Source organism: Tubulanus polymorphus, chromosome 2 (genome assembly GCF_964204645.1).
Source record: "Tubulanus polymorphus chromosome 2, tnTubPoly1.2, whole genome shotgun sequence".
NCBI classification, from domain to species: Eukaryota; Metazoa; Nemertea; class Palaeonemertea; order Tubulaniformes; family Tubulanidae; genus Tubulanus; species Tubulanus polymorphus.
In genome coordinates, this window is record NC_134026.1 from 6610391 (window position 1) to 6629707 (window position 19317).

A 19317-nucleotide genomic window follows, 5' to 3' on the forward strand; every position below is an offset into this window, starting at 1 on the left:
TTTAACGTCCACGGATTGAGGCTTTTGAGAAACGGCAACTGAAGATACGACCAGAAGGGTACACATCCCCTGAAATGTTCATTGAATTTGTCCTCTAAAAAATTACATACTCGATGGTACATGTAACATGAATCAAAAAGCATTCCTAAGGAACTAAAAGGATCACTAATTACCCACAATATGGTCTTTATGGATTGCGTTCAAGGATCCAACCGGTTTTGAAAATCGAATGTTCACGAGATATTCCCCGCATTAAGCAACGAGGAAGTTTTCATAAAGTAAAAACATTTATATTTTATATAAAAAGAACAAGTTCATAATGTTGATTCATATCTTTTTATCAAGCATGCACGGAATATTCGAGCCGGTGATTTTTAAAACAGTGCTGCAAACTCAAATACAATACCAGAATTAAAATAATTATTTGCATCACCAAATTGGCGATGGTGAACCCGTTGAGGTTTTCACACTTTCCATCAGGGGGACAGCGGTATTTCCCTGGTTTTTTAGTCATGTTTCCTTCGTATTTCGTGGTCTACAAAAATAACCCAAATACAATATTACACACTAGAGCGGCCATCGTGGTTCACGCGAGATTTTGATCGCAAGAGATTTTGGTCAAAAACTCAGTCATGACCATTTTGACCAAGTAATGATATAATGGCATATAATCCAACATGGCCGTCAGTGACGTCATATCCAGTCTTCGTTCTGATTGGTCAATACTCACCTCGTTCATGATTATTTGAAATATCTGACGAATGGCATCATCAGACAGCGGGCCTTCGTTCTTCTTAACGATCTTATCGAGGACGATTTTCTCTCTAGCCGGGTCGTAAATCGGACGTTTGTTTTTTATCTTCCATTTTGCGACATGACCGGCTACGATTGTTCTTTGATTAACGGCTTCAAGAATTACATCGGTGAAAACATCTATATCTTGCCGATAGCAGTCCAGGTTTTTGTCATCTATTGAGCACGCTCCTGTGTTCCTGAGTCAGAAATAGATGGGTAGACTTAACTAAAATCTGTGGAACTGGGTCCCGAGTTCGCAAGAATTTCACAAAATAACGAAGGCCAGATTTACGGACTGGTAGCATCTTAAACCAGAGGTGGAAATACGTCAAACTCTTTTGAATTGCGGGGCGTTTAACGGACGACTTAGAAAGTTTCCTTAAAGTTGTAGTTCATATTTCCGTGTTATCATGACTATGTATGAGACTTTGTCGTTCTGCGAGAACAATGACAGAGCGAGCAAGTAACAGTACGCAATCAGTAGGTGTTCAATTCATAGTCAATCAAATAGTTAACCCCATTTAAAACGAGTCTCATGCTCTATAAATCCTGCCCCGCCGGGATTCGGTTTTTACTTACTTGCATTCGCTTGCAGATATAGTTTCACATAATACAGAAATCAGAAGAATTGATACAACCTCGACGAGCATTATGGCTGCGTGTAGCCCCGCTATATCACAGTACAGTATAGAACAGTACCAGTACTGCTGTTAATCGATTTTAACGATACGAAAATAACTCCGGAATTTCCACTGACATGGTTTGATAACCACTACGTATACATTCAACAATTATAACTGACCTTTCAAATAGACTTATTCCTTTGACCGTAATGGATACACGAATAAACACAGTTAATAATCGGTGAAAATGCCACGTTAGAATTTTATTAGATTTTTTCGATTATTTCAGTGCAAAAAAATTAAAAAGGAATTTAATTTCAATAAAAATGAAAATTCCAATTCAGTTGATCCATTTTTTCTAAAGTTCTAAAATCGAGGTACGAGAATAGGTTTAAAAATTAGGAGATAAACATGTTTATTGCTATTTACCGAGACGAGCGAAAAACCAGTTTTAAAAGAGACGACGAAAAATATATCGGGCGGCATTCGACAATAGAAAGCCATATACGTATAAATTACAGTTAAAAATCAGGTGGAGCTCGCATATAATGAGTTGGTCTAATTGAGAATCAGTAAACCGTGTCGTTTGATATAATACTCTACATTCAGTACTGTTGTTAACAGGACGTTTACGAGTCTATAACGTTATTAACGGTCGGAGACATTCAATGCCAATCTAACCTCTTCAAATTCAAGTTGAGTGTTTCGCAAACAGAATCCGACAAACAGAACGATGGCTTTGGACTTCAGAGCTAAAACCTACCGTCCGTTAAATCGGTATGATACAAGATTAAAGTAAGTGTCTCCGATCAGAAAGTAATACATGTTTCTAGATTTTCGTAGTGAAGATATGCTTATTGGCGACATGTTACTGTGTGCGAATAGAAAAAATACATGTCGCGAAAAGGATTAGTTAATAGTTAGTCTAAAAACGATGGATCGAAATCAAATTATATGTATCAAATTATTGAATGATCCCAATGATTCGAAATTTCATTGACTTCTTCACGATTTTAGACAATTCAAGTAAAACTTGTTGAGCTTTGTAGTTAAGGTACCCAGTTCAACAACAGTGTTGATCGAACATGGCAGACGAACAGAATTGAACTTTAAAAGTCAAACTTAACAACCGAGAACACTGTAGAACTGAGTTCTGAAAATTAAATGATATAGTGGCGCAGAGCCATGACTTGAGACTATCATAGTTCTAGACCCAATCTTACGATTAAGACCAGTCTAAGCTCATTTTGGTTCCATCATAACCAATCTAACAACTTAAGACTAGTCTTGGTTCTATAGTCAATCAAACGACTTCAGACACGATCTTAAGATTTAACACCACTTTTGGCCTTATGTCACGACTGCGCAACTGTACTCAGGGGCCTTAACATTCCATGCAGTATATATTTCCGGTATATATTAGCCTTGTACGAAACGGACCTACGATTACGTATTATCGAATCCGGACTTTGTGCGACGTCTAGATCCGTACAATCAACCTTACCTCACGATTACGCATTATCGAATCCGGACTTTGTGCGACGTCTAGATCCGTACAATCAACCTTACAAACAAATACATGTTTATAGTTATCGTCAGCTATCATTCATATCGAAATCATTCATCATTTCATGAAAATGATTAATTTCCTATAACATAAATCAACGAAATATTAATCTTACAGTAGCTATGAATGTACAAGTAGAATAGCCCGTATACACTCAGAGACATGGTACATGATTACTATGATGAGAAAAATCCGACCATGCACCCATTTAAAAGATTAAAACCAGAATCTGTTATTCAAAAACGAACATTAAAAATGGAGCACAGAGAGAGAGTTCGAAACGTCGAGTCCTCCGTTTTTTATTTGAAATTTTTGATAAACGAATTCTGCTTCTTATCTTTTAAAAGTCGGTTTTGAACGAATTTCATTTCAGTACTTCATACGGTAAGATGACGACTTGGTACCGAGCCCGAAATCAACTGAGCGATCCTGACAGAGATATGATCAGAAACAACATCGTACTTCCCACTATTCCAAACAGCCCTATGAAACCAGAACTGAATCATATTCCGAATCCGCTGAAAGTGAAAGTATCCGGCGGAAATTTCTACATCCCGCGACCGTTTACATTACCGGATCAGGGTGCCCGTCCCCCTTATGCCGCTAGTGACTGCGATCTAACCGCTAGTCTCTATAAAACATACGAGGCTAATTTCCAACCAGGAAAAGTAAGTCTGAAAAAAAATATTATCAAAATGTTATTATCGAGAAAATTAATTCTTACTCTTTATAATAATAAATTTTTGGAATTAGAAAACAAGACCCTATTAGGCAGGTTGCAGTTTGCACAGTTCCGAGTTATGATTTAACTCATCGAAAATGAACTAATTCTAATTCGAGTTCAGAGTTAACTCTAACTCACAACTGTGGAACTGGGTCCTGAGTTCAGAGTTAACTCTAACTCACAACTACATGGAACTGGATCGAGCCATAGCTCAGAATTAACTCTAACTCACAACTATGGAACGCCAGAATCGATTGAATTGAGCCAATTAATTCTACGTCACAGATTGGTTATGTTATTATTTTTAGAAATCGGATGCAGTTCACTTGCAGTACTACAGATCCGGGGGTTACGATGATTTTCATAAGGCTTTTCTTACTCATAAACTCAACAGACAAAAACCATCGGAAATGGTCGCGCCGTACGGACCCGCTCAGTAAGATCTATATATAGTAACGGTTTTGAAATATGGAAAACATCAAGCAAATTGAGTGACATACATGCGCGCATGGTTTAAGCGGTATAGATAGTATATTGTTGTGTCCCTAGGGGCCGGTTCAAAAGTCGAGACTTAAGTCCCAAAAAGTCCCTTAAATCTTGAGACTGGTCTTGAATTGTTAGATTGGTTATAGAACTCAGATGTTCTCGAATTGGTTTTAAACCTAAGACGGAACCAGCCCCCAGGATTGTTCTGGGGGTCAAATTCTTCTTTAAAAAGGGCCGAATCCACAAGGCTTTTCCTAAGGGCATCCCGGGGCTAAATCTTAGAACGGGTGGTATGATTTAAAAGGTAAAGAAATATATTTCATTATTTCAAAAATGCCACCTATGGCTGAAATGTTGACTTAAATGTTGACTCGCGTTAGGCGAGGGGGTGTTTGTTCATCGTCGGGGGTTGACTGTATGTCTGAAGAATAGTTCACATACACCCCCATAAATAACAAATTGAATATTTCCATCTCTCGAATTTCATACTCAAAACAATAGTCGACATCATCTCGTGTTTATTCCCGAATAATTTATTGACGACAAATTCACGTTCGTTCTAAACGTCCGATTACGCAGGAAATAGTTGTATAAATCAAATTTCAGGACGCGAAATGGCAATGTCGGCAGTAACTGGAGACATATCAAATCAATCAACGAAGCTCGTGGAATACGTAACGCATTTATTGATGGTAAATGCAAAAAGAAAAGAGTTTGTAATTGATAAACACCTGATGAAGCTACTATACACCAGTATATAGCGAAATCTCGTGCGTCTAATAAACAAGTTAACCTAGTACTTAAGTACTACTATAATACCTTAAGTACTATTTGCTCGTTTCGTTGTAATGATATAGATATCAACCTGAAGCCTGCAACTACAAGCACTTCTTTACCATTTAACAGTCTGAAAAATGCCTAATGTCTGGTGTCCGTAGTTCATTTTCAATCATAAATGTCTCGCGCGAAGTTCTGAACACATGTGAAGTTTAGATGATTAAATATTAAAAGAATGGTGATAATGTAATCGAATGTCTGGGGAGCAGGTCCGGGCTGATGGGAAGCAGGGTCCAGGTGGAGGGTTCTTGGCTAACCATTAATGTTTAACTTGATTATTCAAATTTCGCTTTAAGGTCAAGTAAGTCTCGATGATCTGTACAGAATGGACAAAGAAGAAAGTAAACTATCACCACAGATCAATAAGCGGCCTCCAATGACTAAAAGAGTCATAAAATCGCGTAAGTTGAAACTGTCGGCCCCAATAATGGTTCCCATTAGTTAATGACAGTAACTGTAAAGTGTTAATCTAAAACTTTCACCTGACAATCAACGATATTACGGTGAACAGTGTGTGATCTCAATGACCAGCGACTTCCTCAATAATGACACATACAGTCGCTTTAGATTAAAATAGGACACATACTCAGTGTGACTCCCATTGGCTATCAATGACTTTTATCCCTGCTGGATGGTGTGCAATTTTCCCAAATATTACTAAATGGAGGCTGGGGATTTACAATAAATCGAATACAATTTGGTTTATGATAATGTACCTGCTGATGTCTCCGTTCCACTCAAGATTTTAATCATCCCGTGAGACCAATAGCGAATTGATAGAGATTTTAGTCATAGGGCTTTTGTATCCCGCCATAAAAGCGATAACAATGTGAATCTGATTCCCTTGAGTGTGGACAGTTTATTGATACGAACGCCTCAAGATCATATATCCCCCTCATGAGGTGGGGTGATATACCCTCGTCAGGTGAGGGGATATCCCTACATCGGATGAGGTGATATCCCTTCCTCAGGTGAGGTGATATCCCCTCATCAGGTGAGGTAGTCTCACCTCGTCAAATGAGGAGATATTTCCCTCATTAGGTGAGGTGATCCCCTCATCGGATGAGGGGATATCCACTTATGTGAATCAAATGTGAACATAAATCTAATCCTTTGATTCACACGTATTTCAACTGCTGATTTGAAAATAGAATTTAATATGTTGATCGTCGATGATGATGATGAGAGGCTTCGATAGTTTCTGTATGCTGTTTTTCAGTGGATAACGATCTTGATGCGATTCAAGCCATAGAAAAACGTAACTGGTATCTGGTTCGCTGATTCATCAGATCTCAACTCGTCGTACGTGTCTCGATTAGGTTTATGAAAACGACGAAGTTCATTTTCTAGATTATCCAGACTTCATGGAAAAAAAATTGTTTTTGTCGTGAAAAATTTTTCGAGGAATGCACCTTTGTCATAAGGCAAAAAAATATCTCAGTCAAATTCGTCATAAACGGATAAAACAATATCAAAAGCGATGGCAATGATTCAATTTCCATCAATTCAACAGAAAAGAATCTAAAATGTGACGCTATTCAATGATATGTTGAGTAAGTGCTTTATATACGTATATCTATTCTATAAAACGCTTTAGAAAATGTGAAAATGTATGTTTTTGTTTTGTCTCGTTTGTGTTGAAATACATTTATCAATCATTTGTGTTTAAGTATATCTTTCAATTCAGTTTCGAGGAAAAACACTTTGATCCAAGCCGTCCAGCACTTTCTATTCAGAACGTCTAGTTCTATGATGGACTCTAAAAACGAACTCTGATTCGCTTCAGGGTCCAAGCGGCCATATTGGATCGCGCGCGAGTTCAGTGAGAATATACGAGATCTGGGTGAACGGTTTGTGTTCACCAGGTTCTGTAGTCGTATTCACTTGAGGTTGTGAGCGGCTGACCCAATAAATTCAAAATAACGTCACTAAAATTCAGCCTCCCTCGGCAAGGATTCGAACCCTGTATCATCGAGACTACCACGGTCGTGGTCGAGTCCAGCACTGCCGAAGGGAGATGTCTTGTGCTACTGCTGTTCATGTTCTTCACCCGCCACTTTCTTGCATTGCCTTGCTAGAGATGTAATGCGAGTTGAAATGAGTTCCATTTTAGATATCTCCAACTAAGAACTGTGGAACTGGGTCCGCAATTTGCTTTTCACCGATTCAATGTAACATCGCTGATCACCGCGACACACGATAGAAACATTGAATTGAAATTGATGACTGATTTGTCAATCTCTCATTCACACTTTCTGCAATTATTTCTACGGTTATCGACGTATTTTTCGATCAGTTTATTGAGACGATCTTTTTCGATGTCTATAATCGGAAACTTTCTCTCCATTCTATCTATGAATCGGTCGTAATCTTTATGTAAATATCGATTCCATTCACCGCTTAGAAATCGACAGGAAAAAAACGACCAAAGCAAGAAGCAATTATCGAAATCACGTCCGACAACTTCGTGAGATGAAATTACACGCGTTGTAGAGTCTGTAGATTCTAAGATCATAATATTCACGGCTCAATTACTGAATGTTCTCCCTTTTCAGTAACTCCTATATTCCCCCGGTTGGTGGGTATATTCACTAAATTCCATCCCCTAATGACCACCCCATCCCCCATGATATCCGGTGGCGGGGGCGAACAGCGACCAAAACACGGCTATACGCGTTAGTTCAAACAACGGTCAGATCATAATCGGCATGAACTAAAATCGTCACCGTCGTTTTGAAGATAAATCCTGGTATTCAACAAGGATATTTAAGCGTAGAAATCAAAGCAAAAGCTGTCTCTTCATCCCGTTCATCCGTTCTCCCAAGCAATGACGTACGTATAAACTGTGGGGCTTAGTAACAACTAAGAACACGGTAACAGATTCACCAAAAAGCCCCGATTAACTACGAGTTTCCTTTTACTACTGAAAATATCAATTAAGAGTTGTTCAAGTCATGTGTTTATCAATCCCTAGTCATTTCCCGAATGAGCGGACTCGACTGTAGGATTACATGATGACAGAATACACGTGATAATTACTGGTTCTGTCTGCGATTTATGACGGACGAATGGGTGACTCTTTTTCGTAGAAAAGGGTTGGTAGAATTCAGTCCAAATCCATTATGAACCCTTTCGTACCCGAGACATCCTATTTAATATTCCGTGTGTCATAATGTGTTGTTTGTGGAGAAATGCGTGTGTGTATATTTCAGACGTTTTAGAGTTAGGCTTTGAAAAATTATCTCAGTCGAGAGGATTGCTCGTAGGGTTTTCGGGTTTACGGGTTGGTTTAGGACAAGGATGAGGGTAGAATTGACATAAGATTTAAAGATTGGGCTATAATTAGTATTCGGCTATAATTTGGGCTATTATTCGTACGGTGTGGCCTTCGTGCCTCAGTGGTTAGCGTTACACTTAGACTAGCATTAAACGGGTTTCGAACTCCGGATTTATCTGGGTTTTTTTTCATTGGAAAACTGATATTTTAATGAATACTGTAACGTTTTTCTCTTCAAATATACATACTTTCCTTAAGCGAGGTAAAACCATCATCTCAACGAATATGATCTGGCTATAAACATATCTCATGAACTTGTATATAATAAATGTATTCAATCAAATACGGTTTCTGCTTCTGGGGCCTTCGTGAAGTCAAGCCCGCGATGATGTAACTGTCTCCTCGAATTCGTCGGTCGTGGTAAAAGACTGATCCGATCCTCCTGAGTTCTTGAGCGTGTAACACTTAAAACATAAGCGCTGAGGAACTGGGAAAAATGAGCTGAAACACGTAAGATGAGACATTTTCTATCACAGCGCGGTATGTCGTATTTCATTAGTCGCAGTGACAAAAATCAAGCCTAATTCGATCATCCATTTATGACGCACTACAGGAAGTTTCTAGAATGTTCTAGAATGACAGAGCCTGACGCTATCATCGGCGAACTCCGCAAATTAGCTTCTTGCACAAATTAGTTTCCAGGCGGTTGCTATGAAGCGGGAAATCAGCGGGAGCTCAACAGGCACCCGGCTGCATTAATGACAGGACTGAGGCACAAAAATCGGAAATTGATTGCGGAATGAGTATGGAGCTATATGAGCCCCTGCATCGAGTAAAAATGGAATCAACAATTTATCTATAGGTGAACACAATAATCTATTTCATCTACACAACACATTGAACTTCAAATCTAAATAAGAAATAATCGAATATGTTTGTATCAACTCAGATTTAACATTTTCATGAGCAATCATTTTTTCTCATTTTCGTATCTTTTTCTGTTCTTCACAGCCATTATTTTCGTGTTACACAAGTTTACCTAACACTTCACACGCGGACCACAAGTGCAGAGATCATTTCTGACGGTTTTATCGACAGTTTCTGACAGGGAAAGAATACCTTTATGACAAGTGCAGTGCCTGACAACTACTGCGTCATTGACGGGATATAGAAATTTCTGAATTGATTACATCGACGATATTTTATAGATATCTATAACCGACCCGTTCTCCGGCGTATTACTAGTACTGGGTGTTTTAGCTACAGACCGTTTCGAGACGATCGAAGCATTTTCCTGATCCGAATAGTCACGGCTGTTCATTCCCGTCGAATCTCGCGTGAACAAACGCTTCAAATCGCGACGAAAACTCTTCCCGCCCCCGATACAATAGAGATAGAAATTAACGGCGCAATTCGCGTACCATAACTTGTGACAAATGGCGTAGACGAACTGACTTATCACCTCGGAATCGATGTTTTTGTTAAGTGGGTAAACAGTCTCTACGAATCTATAAACGCGTATCGGAACATTCAGCGCAATATACGCGGCTGAGACTAACAACAGCATTTTCGTCAATTGGTTTTTTTCCGATTTTTCGCGAATGTCGTTTTTAACCGATACAGTTCGAGGGCCGGTGATTTTTTTCATTTCGGCTTTCGTACGCGAATAGATCGATAGGATCAGCGCGTTTAACACGGTCAAAGCGATTATCGGCAACAAACCGTGAAACGCCAGATCGAATATACTCATGAATTTATCGAACACGGGACTGTAACCGGTGCGGCGGCAAACGGTACGATTAGTTTTCGGCGATAAAGCGACGGTCATAGTAAACAACGGATAAATATTGAGCCCTATGACTATTGTACCGATCAGAGCGATGGCGAGAGCCGCCCTTTTTGTTGTACAGTATCTGGCGACTTTAAAAGTCCATCGGACGGCCACGTATCGATCCGCTGTCATACCGACAACCAACCACGACGAATAGTTTATAAAAGCGTACATTATAAAAGTAAAACCGCGACAAACCTGATCCGTCAGCCAGTTCTTTAGGAAATTGAAATACATCCAGTAACTGGAAAGCGGGAATATCAGTATGATCGAATCTACGACCGCTAGGGCGGCCATATAGACGGTCGTCGATGAAGTGCGCTTGCCTCGTAAGCGACGGATCATAATCGCGAAACTTAAAACGTTGCCGATCAATCCGGAAATCACGACGAACGGCGGAATGTACAGGTCAATTATTCCGATTCCGTTTTTTAGTGCGCGATACGTGTTCTCATTCATCATACAATCATCGAGTTCAGATATACCTATAAAACACTCGTATGTCCCAAGCTCTACGGTTCCCACTATATTGATATCTCAATACGTCGATCCAGACTTTTAAGAAGAAGTTGATATTTCTAAAAGCGAAAACTAACAACAAGTTCTATCGACCATGTCCTAAACTGAAACACTTGAAATACTGAAGAAATTCGCTGAACGACGCAGCAAATTGTTATTCTTTAGTTCGATACGTTACCGCATTTACTCACGATCAGATCCTCAACAGTTCGCGTTCAATTCAGCCACGAGTTGATTCCTTTTGTATACGTGCGTTCTTCTAACAAATTTAGATAGATAAATCCAATCACGTCTAATTCGATATTAATTCCCATTTTGTAGTCTGTATGAGGGGTATAAATTATATATATAAATCACGACAGGTCCGAGGACAATATCTGTACATCAGGAATCATCAATCGAAGCAGTGTCACTTTCCACCAGCCCCGATACATGAACGCGTCAAATTTAACGACGACGGATTTCGTTTTTTTCGTCGTCAGTTTTTTTTCTTATTAACGATGAAACAAGAAACCGAAACATCAATGAATTTGCTGATGGTAATCGCACACTCTCCACGCGTCGGCCGCCGTAAGCAGGATGGGTCCGATATCTAAAGGATCAGATGACCATTTAGCGACGACTCAAGTCCGGTTCAATAAATACAATAATCATTAACTGGTCGATTGGCTAAAAACAAATCTAACGATTTTCTACAAATCAGAAAGGTCAGTTACATTGTTTCAGTTGTACGTAGAATGTTTGAATTTCTGTCCACTGATAAAATATATTCCATTGTCCATGTCTTTTGTTGTTTTAAAAACGAAAAACTAAGATATTTTAGCAGATGTTAGTGAGATACGCTATATTTATCTGCCCTGTCCAGGGCTGCTCATCGCACTAACTGATCTCATCTCATCTCATATTTTCCAATTAAGATCTTGTATCGTTTGTCGTTTCGAGTATAGAGCAGTCACGAAGGTTTGAACAGTTTATGGAGCTTTCGCTCTTGTGTTAAAGTGTTATCCGTTAATGAACACGTTACTGGACGATGACAACAGTAGTTCCGATCACGAGAACTGGTAGTTAAAGGAAATGGCACGACTTGCCGCATTAGTTTTGAGTTATTCGACAGGTTTAGATGTCTGCTGCTGCTGCCGGTAACGACTATACGCCATCTCTGAGTGGGTGATTTACGCATGGACTCGATGACGTCGCGCAATAAGCGGACATCCACAATTTAAAATCTAACGGCTAAATTGCTTCGACGATTTTGATTGGTTTGTATCTCGTGTGTAGTTTATCTTTAAGAGAATTGGTCTTGTATATATGCCATTAGAAATGAAAACACATGGTCTATCGCGCTGACCTTCGTTAGATATTACACCATCTTGTTAACACCAAGCATTATCTCCAAAATGTTAATATTCTATAAGGGGACCTATACTAGCTATGGCTAACGTTCACCTCGCACAGTTTTGGTACATCAGCAGACCTCGTGGTTCGTGGTGAACCCCATCGTCCTCAATGTGAAAAAAATACAGCACAACTCACATTGATTGATTGATAAAACGATTCATCGCGTATAATAATAAATCTTGTTGTTTTTTTTAACCCAGTGTGTTTCGTGCGCAAATTTTTAAAAGAAATGTATTCTATGTTGTGGATAAATCACACCATTAGATGTAAATGATGGATTGGTTTGGGATCGCAGTAAATCATATTTTACTCGCTGCACGGAATGGCGACAGCTTTATCGGCTTCACCTATATCTGTCGAAAAATCATTTTCAATGATTATGAAAATAAGTTTGATAAGAGATTTATGTTGAAATGTGTACTGTGTAACAATTCGCACCTTGACCATCCTCGCTTGCCAGGGTTTGGTTGCCGCCCGCCGAAGCACATGCCAACATAAACCCTGGTCGCAAACCCTTCATTGGTCTATTACGCCGCCCAAAATTTCTTGGGCGGACAGGTTGCCGCTCAGCGCCCACCAGTCTATATATCTAGCCAATCGATGATGTATCTGCGCTTCTTGAATTACCCGGAACAAGTTTTGAATTCTGACAAATTGATTTCAAAGTAAAATGAACGTTTCCTCACCTCCATCACGAACCGATACGACGAAATGCAACCCGACCTTGCTACATAAGAACAGAAACTGAATTACACTGTACAAATATCTGTTGACAGTCAATGTAAATGCGACATCAAACTAATTCAATTCCTCAACAATCAATTGGATTCTAATAAATTTCTTAGAATTCTGAAATCAGGAAATAATTTATTCATCTTGTTTACTTATTGGTTATAATTAATCAATCAAATGAGTTTAAATGAAATGATCAATAGATACGCGTGTAAGTTGTATGGAGTTAATCGAACTTGAAATCAATGGTTTTGACTGAATTTCTACGGCGGATTTTCATACACAAATATATTCACGAATTTCCGGTCCCAGTAAAACATATATGTAAAAATTTACCACAAAGTTACAAACATGAAACTGAGTGAATATAGTGAAGAGAAATTCTCTCTGTTCTGCTGAGATTGGCAAGTATACGGTAACAGTTGTTGGAAGTGTGGATATTGCAAATGCGAGAGAAACTGTTACAAGCATTATTGCTGTACGCTTTGATTTTGTAGTTTTCTGATCAGACGAAACCATTTTTGAGCCTCTGAATAACTGAATTATCATAATAGAATTTGATATGATAATGGAAGTTAACGGTAGAGAGTAAATGTGGATGATTATAATGGTGAACGATGTTATTTGGTCAGCTAATTCGTAGTAACATCCGAAAAAAAATGATCAGAAAAATGCAACGATAAAGTATGAAGAAGATTTATGACCAGTACATTTACTGCAGTAATTATCAATATAGCAAATCTGGCGAATCTCGGTGTACATATCAAACGAGATGTGAACGGGAAGAGCACAACTGCCGCACGTTCTAGAGATATTGCTACTATAAACCACGAACTATTACAGGACGCAAGTATCATTACAAATTCATAAATTTTACAACTGATCAGTGAATTCATCATGAATATAGGATCATCTTTAACGTGCATGAGAAAAACATTGTAAAACAGGCATCAGAGTTAGACTAATGCAGTAAATAGTATCACAGACTGATAAAACGATAAGATATTTAGCGTAAGATGCGTATACTGCGGAATCTACGACATCATTATCAGGAATGTAGCTGAATTTCCGAAGGCTCCAAACAAATACAAGATAGGCAGAATGGCCAATGAAAGCGCGTGGTAAATTCCAGGCTTGTTTGATACGGATATTAGAACGATGTAACCGCTGTAAGTTCGACCAATCGGAATCTGGGTTAGTAAATTCATGTTGCACTGGATACACGAAGCATTGAGAAATGAATCTCATGCGAATGAAAAATCAAAATAGATATTGATTTATTTCTGGCGATTAGATTTATTTGTTCTAGTTGAAATCGTTTTTACATACATGAGGTTAATTTATTTGGAAAATCAATTCTTCGAAACAACACAAAACCTAAATTGTGTGAAATGCTTTATGTGTCAGATATAAGACAACTAAATCACAATGAATTCCTAACTGCAGGCAAGATAATCACACGTGGACTGCAGCGCAATGATCAACCGTCTGATGAACCAGTGTTCAAGCCCGATACTTGTGCCGGATCATTTTGATACTGTTTTTGATTATTTCGATATGATTAAAAAGAACGGCAATTTTTCTAATACTCTATCTGGAAAACCTATATTTTGTTTTCTGCAAACCTTCAATAGAATAAAGCAATTAAATGAATTTAGTTTAAAAAGTTAAATTTGAAACAAATGACAAATTTATCCTTTACCTCTTTGTATTTGTGTATGTTGTGTAGAAAAATAAGCAAATAAAAATAAACAGATTCAACGACCTGTGGATGAGTTGAATTCATGATTCGCGATAATTAACTGTTCAAGGTGTGGACTGAATGTATCAATAGACTGACGAAAATTAAAATCCACACACTCAATGATAATGGAAGCCAAAGATTTATTGTTTGCAACAAGCTAAAGATCAATTCTCAGAAATCTGGGTCAGTGAGATCACTTGAACTTAATGGTTATTTCACTGAATTTCTACAAGAAACTATCATACAGAAATATTCACGAATTTCTCGTCCTAATAAAAGATATACGTAGAAATTAATGACAAAGTTACAAACATGGATGTGTGTGAATATATCAAAGAGGAAAGCTCTAAGTTTTGGATCAATTGGTAGAAAAGAAGTAATAGTGGTTGGAAGTGTAAACATTGCAAATGCGAGTGAAACTGTTACAAGCATTATCGTTGTACGTTTGGATTTTGCAGTTTTCTGATCAGACGAAACCATTTTTGAACCTCTGAATAACTGAAATATTATTACAGAATTTGATGTAAGAATCAAAGTTAACGGTAAAACATAAACGTAGATTACAATTATGATGAAAAATTTTATTTGGTCGAATAATTCGTGGTAACATCCGAAAAACTGATCGGGAAAATATAGCGACAAAGTGGGTAGAAGATATAGAACCAGTGCATTCACTGCGATAATTGACAATATTGCAGATCTAGCGAATCTCGGTGTACATATCAAACGAGATGTGAATGGGAAGAGCACAACTGCCGCACGTTCTAGAGATATAACTACTATTAACCACGAACACATGGAAGAGGCAAGATGAATTACAAATTCATAGACTCGACAACTGATCAGTGAATTCATCATGAATATTGAACCAGTTCCTGTGTGCAAGAGAACAAATTGTAAAACAGGCATCAGTGTAAAATTGATACAGACCGTGAAATCACTGAGAGACAAAACGATCAGATAGTTAGCGTAAGACAAACCGCGGAATCTGCGACTAATCATAATCAGGAAAGTAGCTGAATTTCCGAAGGCTCCTAACAGAAACAAAATAGGCAGAGTGATCAGTGAATACGTGAGGTAGCTCCCAGACCTGGTCGCCACGGACATGAGAATGATGTAACTAGCATATGGTCGACCAATCTGTATACGAGTTAGATTCATGATTCCATAGGGGGAGCCAGTTAACTTACTGTCTGAGAGTGTCTACTGACTATCTGAGAGTGCGATTGTCGTAATGAGAGTGGCTGTCTGGGTGTCTGAGAATCCACTGACGCTGTACATTGACTGACAGTGTCTCTTCGCTTATTGGAAAATTGATTCAATGTTGAAGAAATCATGCGAAAGATTATTTGTATCAAATTGAAAAATCAATTTTCAGATTTATGAAGTTTCACTTTCGCTTGAAATGCAACTAAATTATAAATATATACAATCCAAACAATACTTCATTGTAAATGGTGAAGCATTTTACATAAGATGACATCCGACTAGTATTGAAAATATCTACCAATTCTAAGGGGGGAGGTTCTGTTCAACATCATCCAAACGCAATATTACACTGACATGCAGCCAGGAATTATCGAGGGCAGTTCTTTAACCTACAAACAAAAAACAGATTAAGCAAAACTACAGATCTCACGGATCTAACCCTCGATTTAAACGCAACGTTAACAAAAACACGACATGTGCTGAGTTAGTATGTTAATTTGTCCGGTTAGTGTGGTGACCAACGAGATGTAGTACTAGCTGGTGAACAGTCAGTCGCAATCACCGCCATCATGACTACCATCCCTATTTGCACAATCACCGCGATCCCCATCCTCGTGACTATCAATTCCATCACCACCATCTCCACCTTCACCACTTCACATGTTGAACCAGTCGTCCAGTCAACCAGTCGCTCGGTCATCCAGCCACCCGGTCATCGAGTCATCCAGTCTAGGTCACAATATAGTTCCTTATTCGGCAACAAGGATACACATGCACAAATAGCCAGGAGTTCTCAAGGGCAGTTCGTTATTCCAGAAATAGACATATTTTTCCATTTCTGATTAAAAAGACACAAAATCTTGACCAAAACCTAGATTCGAATCGAATCGGGAATATCCGGGGTGCAAGCCACGTGCGCTAACCACTACTCCACTGAGCTTTAGTTTGTCAGGTAGTCACCACTTTACAGCCTTGTGATCATATAATTCTTTGATAGGTTTCTAAAGAGGTTTCTTCGGAACATCACATAAAAAGTTATTTGTAAATGTGAGTTGGATAGAATGACTTATTATATTTATTCATTTATTTATTCTCCGTAACACATCAAATCTGGTTAAAGTTCCGTAAGGAAATCGCTTGGAATTAATGCTTATTTTTCTGAAATTCTACAACAGAGTTTCATACAGAAATATTCACGAATTTCTCGACCCAGTAAAAGGTATATGTAAAAATTTACCACATAATTACAAATTTGAAACTGAGTGAAAATATCAAACAGAGAATCTCGTTGTTCCGTAGGGATTGGTAATAAAACAGTAATAGTGGTTGGAAGTGTAAATATTGCAAATGCTAGTGAAACTGTTACTAGCATTATTGTTATACGTTTTGATTTTGTAGTTTTCTGATCAGACGAAACCATTTTTGAACCTCTGAATAACTGAATTATTATAACAGAATTTGATACAATAATCAAAGTTAATGGTAGAATATACGAGTGAATGACTCCCACGATAAGAAATGTTGTCTGGTCGTTTAATTCATGGTAACATCCGAAAAACTTGTTGAGAAAATTCATCGACAGAGTAGGTATGAGGTAAAGAACCAGTACATTCAGTGCGATAATTATCGATATAGTAAATCTAGCGAATCTCGGTGTACATATCAAACGAGATGTGAACGGGAAGAGCACAACTCCCGCACGTTCTAGAGTTATAGCTAATATTAACCATGAACTATTACAGCCGGCAAGTGCCATTACAAATTCATAGATTTGACAACTGATCAGTGAATTCATCACGAATACAGGACCACCTTCAACACGCCAGAGAACAAACTGTAAAACAGGCATCAATGTAAAACTATTGCTCAATACGAAATCACAGATTGACATAACGATAAGATAGTTCGCGTAAGATAAACCGCGGAACCTGCGACTAATCATTATCAGGAAAGTAGCCGGATTTCCGAAGGCTCCTAACAGGAACAAGATAGGCAGAATGACCAATAACACAGTACGGTAGCTACCAGACTTGTTCACCAGAGACATAAGGACGATGTTACCAACGTAAGTTCGACCAATCAGCATTCGAGTTAGATTCATTATTCAAGAGGATCGACGTATGACACGGCTGTTGAGAGTTTACTGACTGTCTGAGAGGGTACCATCAGTCTGAGAGTGCACTGACGGAGAGCACACTCACTGCCCGGGTGTGTACAAAGACTCTCGAGTCTGAGGCCGAACTTGAGAATGAGCGTATCGTCCCTCATTATCTAATTGTATCTCAATTTTGGCGAATTCATCTGTAGAATTAATGTTAACAGTGAAATATAAATTTTCAGAAATCTGACACAATTTTTGCTCGGATTTATGATTATCAAATTTATTACAGTGTGAGTTATAAATGTAATTTGATATGATTTCTGAATTCATTGTAAATGGTAAAATACCTTATTGTCAAACATCTGAACATGTGAACATTAGATATGAAACGTTATCTAATTATACTGGTCGTCAAATTTGTTGAGGATTTTGTATTAGAAGCATAATTTGTGTATTTGTATTTCATGTTGCATATTATACTTGCCGTTAGTTGAATTGTATATAACGTGTATTTTGTAGTTCAATGACTGTTACGTATCATGAGCTGCCTCCTAACCTTAGAAATAAATCATACCATTGCAACGCATTGTCTGTTTTACTCGCTATGGTTGTGGTCTCCGGCTCCCAAGTGCATAAAACCATAATCCTCAGGTCCACCAGATGCAACGGTCTTTAACAAATTATTCGGTTGTTTCAATCGGAAAATGATTATCGGAATGTCTCTCTACGCGCGTCCTACTGATTTACAGGCAAAGTTCTGGAAAAAACCAGAGTCCTCCGCTGACCACCCTCAACTGATTCGTACTTCAGGTGCATGCCCGTCAGAAGGATAGCAACTAAGAAATAAAGTCTAAACTTGATCCGTGGCCCATTGTAGTCCATCCAAGAAAATGTCGGATCAAATGGAGTGTCCTGTTCGACATCACATTGAGATGATTGCTTGTAGGTCTGAGAGTGTGCTGACCGAGAGTACTGACTGTCCGAAAAATGGAATTGACCGGGTTTTCTCGCGTACGTATTGGGAAATTGATTCAGTATAAATAAAATCCAGAGATATCGCACTGAAAACGTACGCAATTTGTCCTCAATAGATAAGATAGTGCACTAAAACATGAAAAATATACGTCGCTGTTCTATACGAGTCAAGATGGCAACCTTTAGAGAAGTTGTCACGTTTGAAGACAAAATTTCTGTTTCTTATAACGGCAGAAAAATAAACGTTTGGTCGGATTCACGAAATCGTGATAGAAAAATTCAGAAATACTATTACGATCCATTGTTTGATCTGGAACCTGGACTTACAGCTTCATATCACGATTTATTACAACTGGTGATAACGTTGTGGAGCGAAGAACTGGAGATTGCGATAGAAAAGAAAATTAATGAATTGTACGGGGATGAAATGAAACTGGTTTTAGAAATGATGCCGATTGATAGCGTAAGTTTAGTGTAACTTATTACACAATTAAAACTA

The 19317-nt window shown here is 38.3% G+C and overlaps 3 protein-coding genes across 3 annotated transcripts; 1 reads left to right on the forward strand and 2 right to left on the reverse strand.

Moving 5' to 3' along the window:
• Positions 1-314: 314 nt before the first annotated feature.
• On the reverse strand, positions 315-1531 carry LOC141900212 (uncharacterized). Its single transcript, XM_074786995.1, has 3 exons — positions 1375-1531; positions 731-992; positions 315-535 (listed from the first exon to the last, which is right to left on the reverse strand). Exons 1-3 carry the CDS (start codon positions 1443-1445, stop codon positions 341-343), a joined length of 528 nt encoding a protein of 175 aa, XP_074643096.1. The 5' UTR covers positions 1446-1531; the 3' UTR covers positions 315-340.
• Positions 1532-2019: 488 nt separating this feature from the next.
• LOC141899932 (uncharacterized) lies at positions 2020-6641 on the forward strand. The gene is made up of 6 exons (XM_074786563.1): positions 2020-2213; positions 3359-3653; positions 4018-4145; positions 4802-4887; positions 5329-5433; positions 6252-6641. The coding sequence occupies exons 1-6, from the start codon at positions 2152-2154 to the stop codon at positions 6311-6313; spliced, it is 738 nt and encodes a 245-aa protein (XP_074642664.1). The 5' UTR covers positions 2020-2151; the 3' UTR covers positions 6314-6641.
• Positions 6642-9495: 2854 nt separating this feature from the next.
• LOC141898340 (thyrotropin-releasing hormone receptor-like) lies at positions 9496-10599 on the reverse strand. The gene has a single exon (XM_074784190.1). It carries the CDS (start codon positions 10597-10599, stop codon positions 9496-9498), a length of 1104 nt encoding a protein of 367 aa, XP_074640291.1.
• Positions 10600-19317: the final 8718 nt, after the last annotated feature.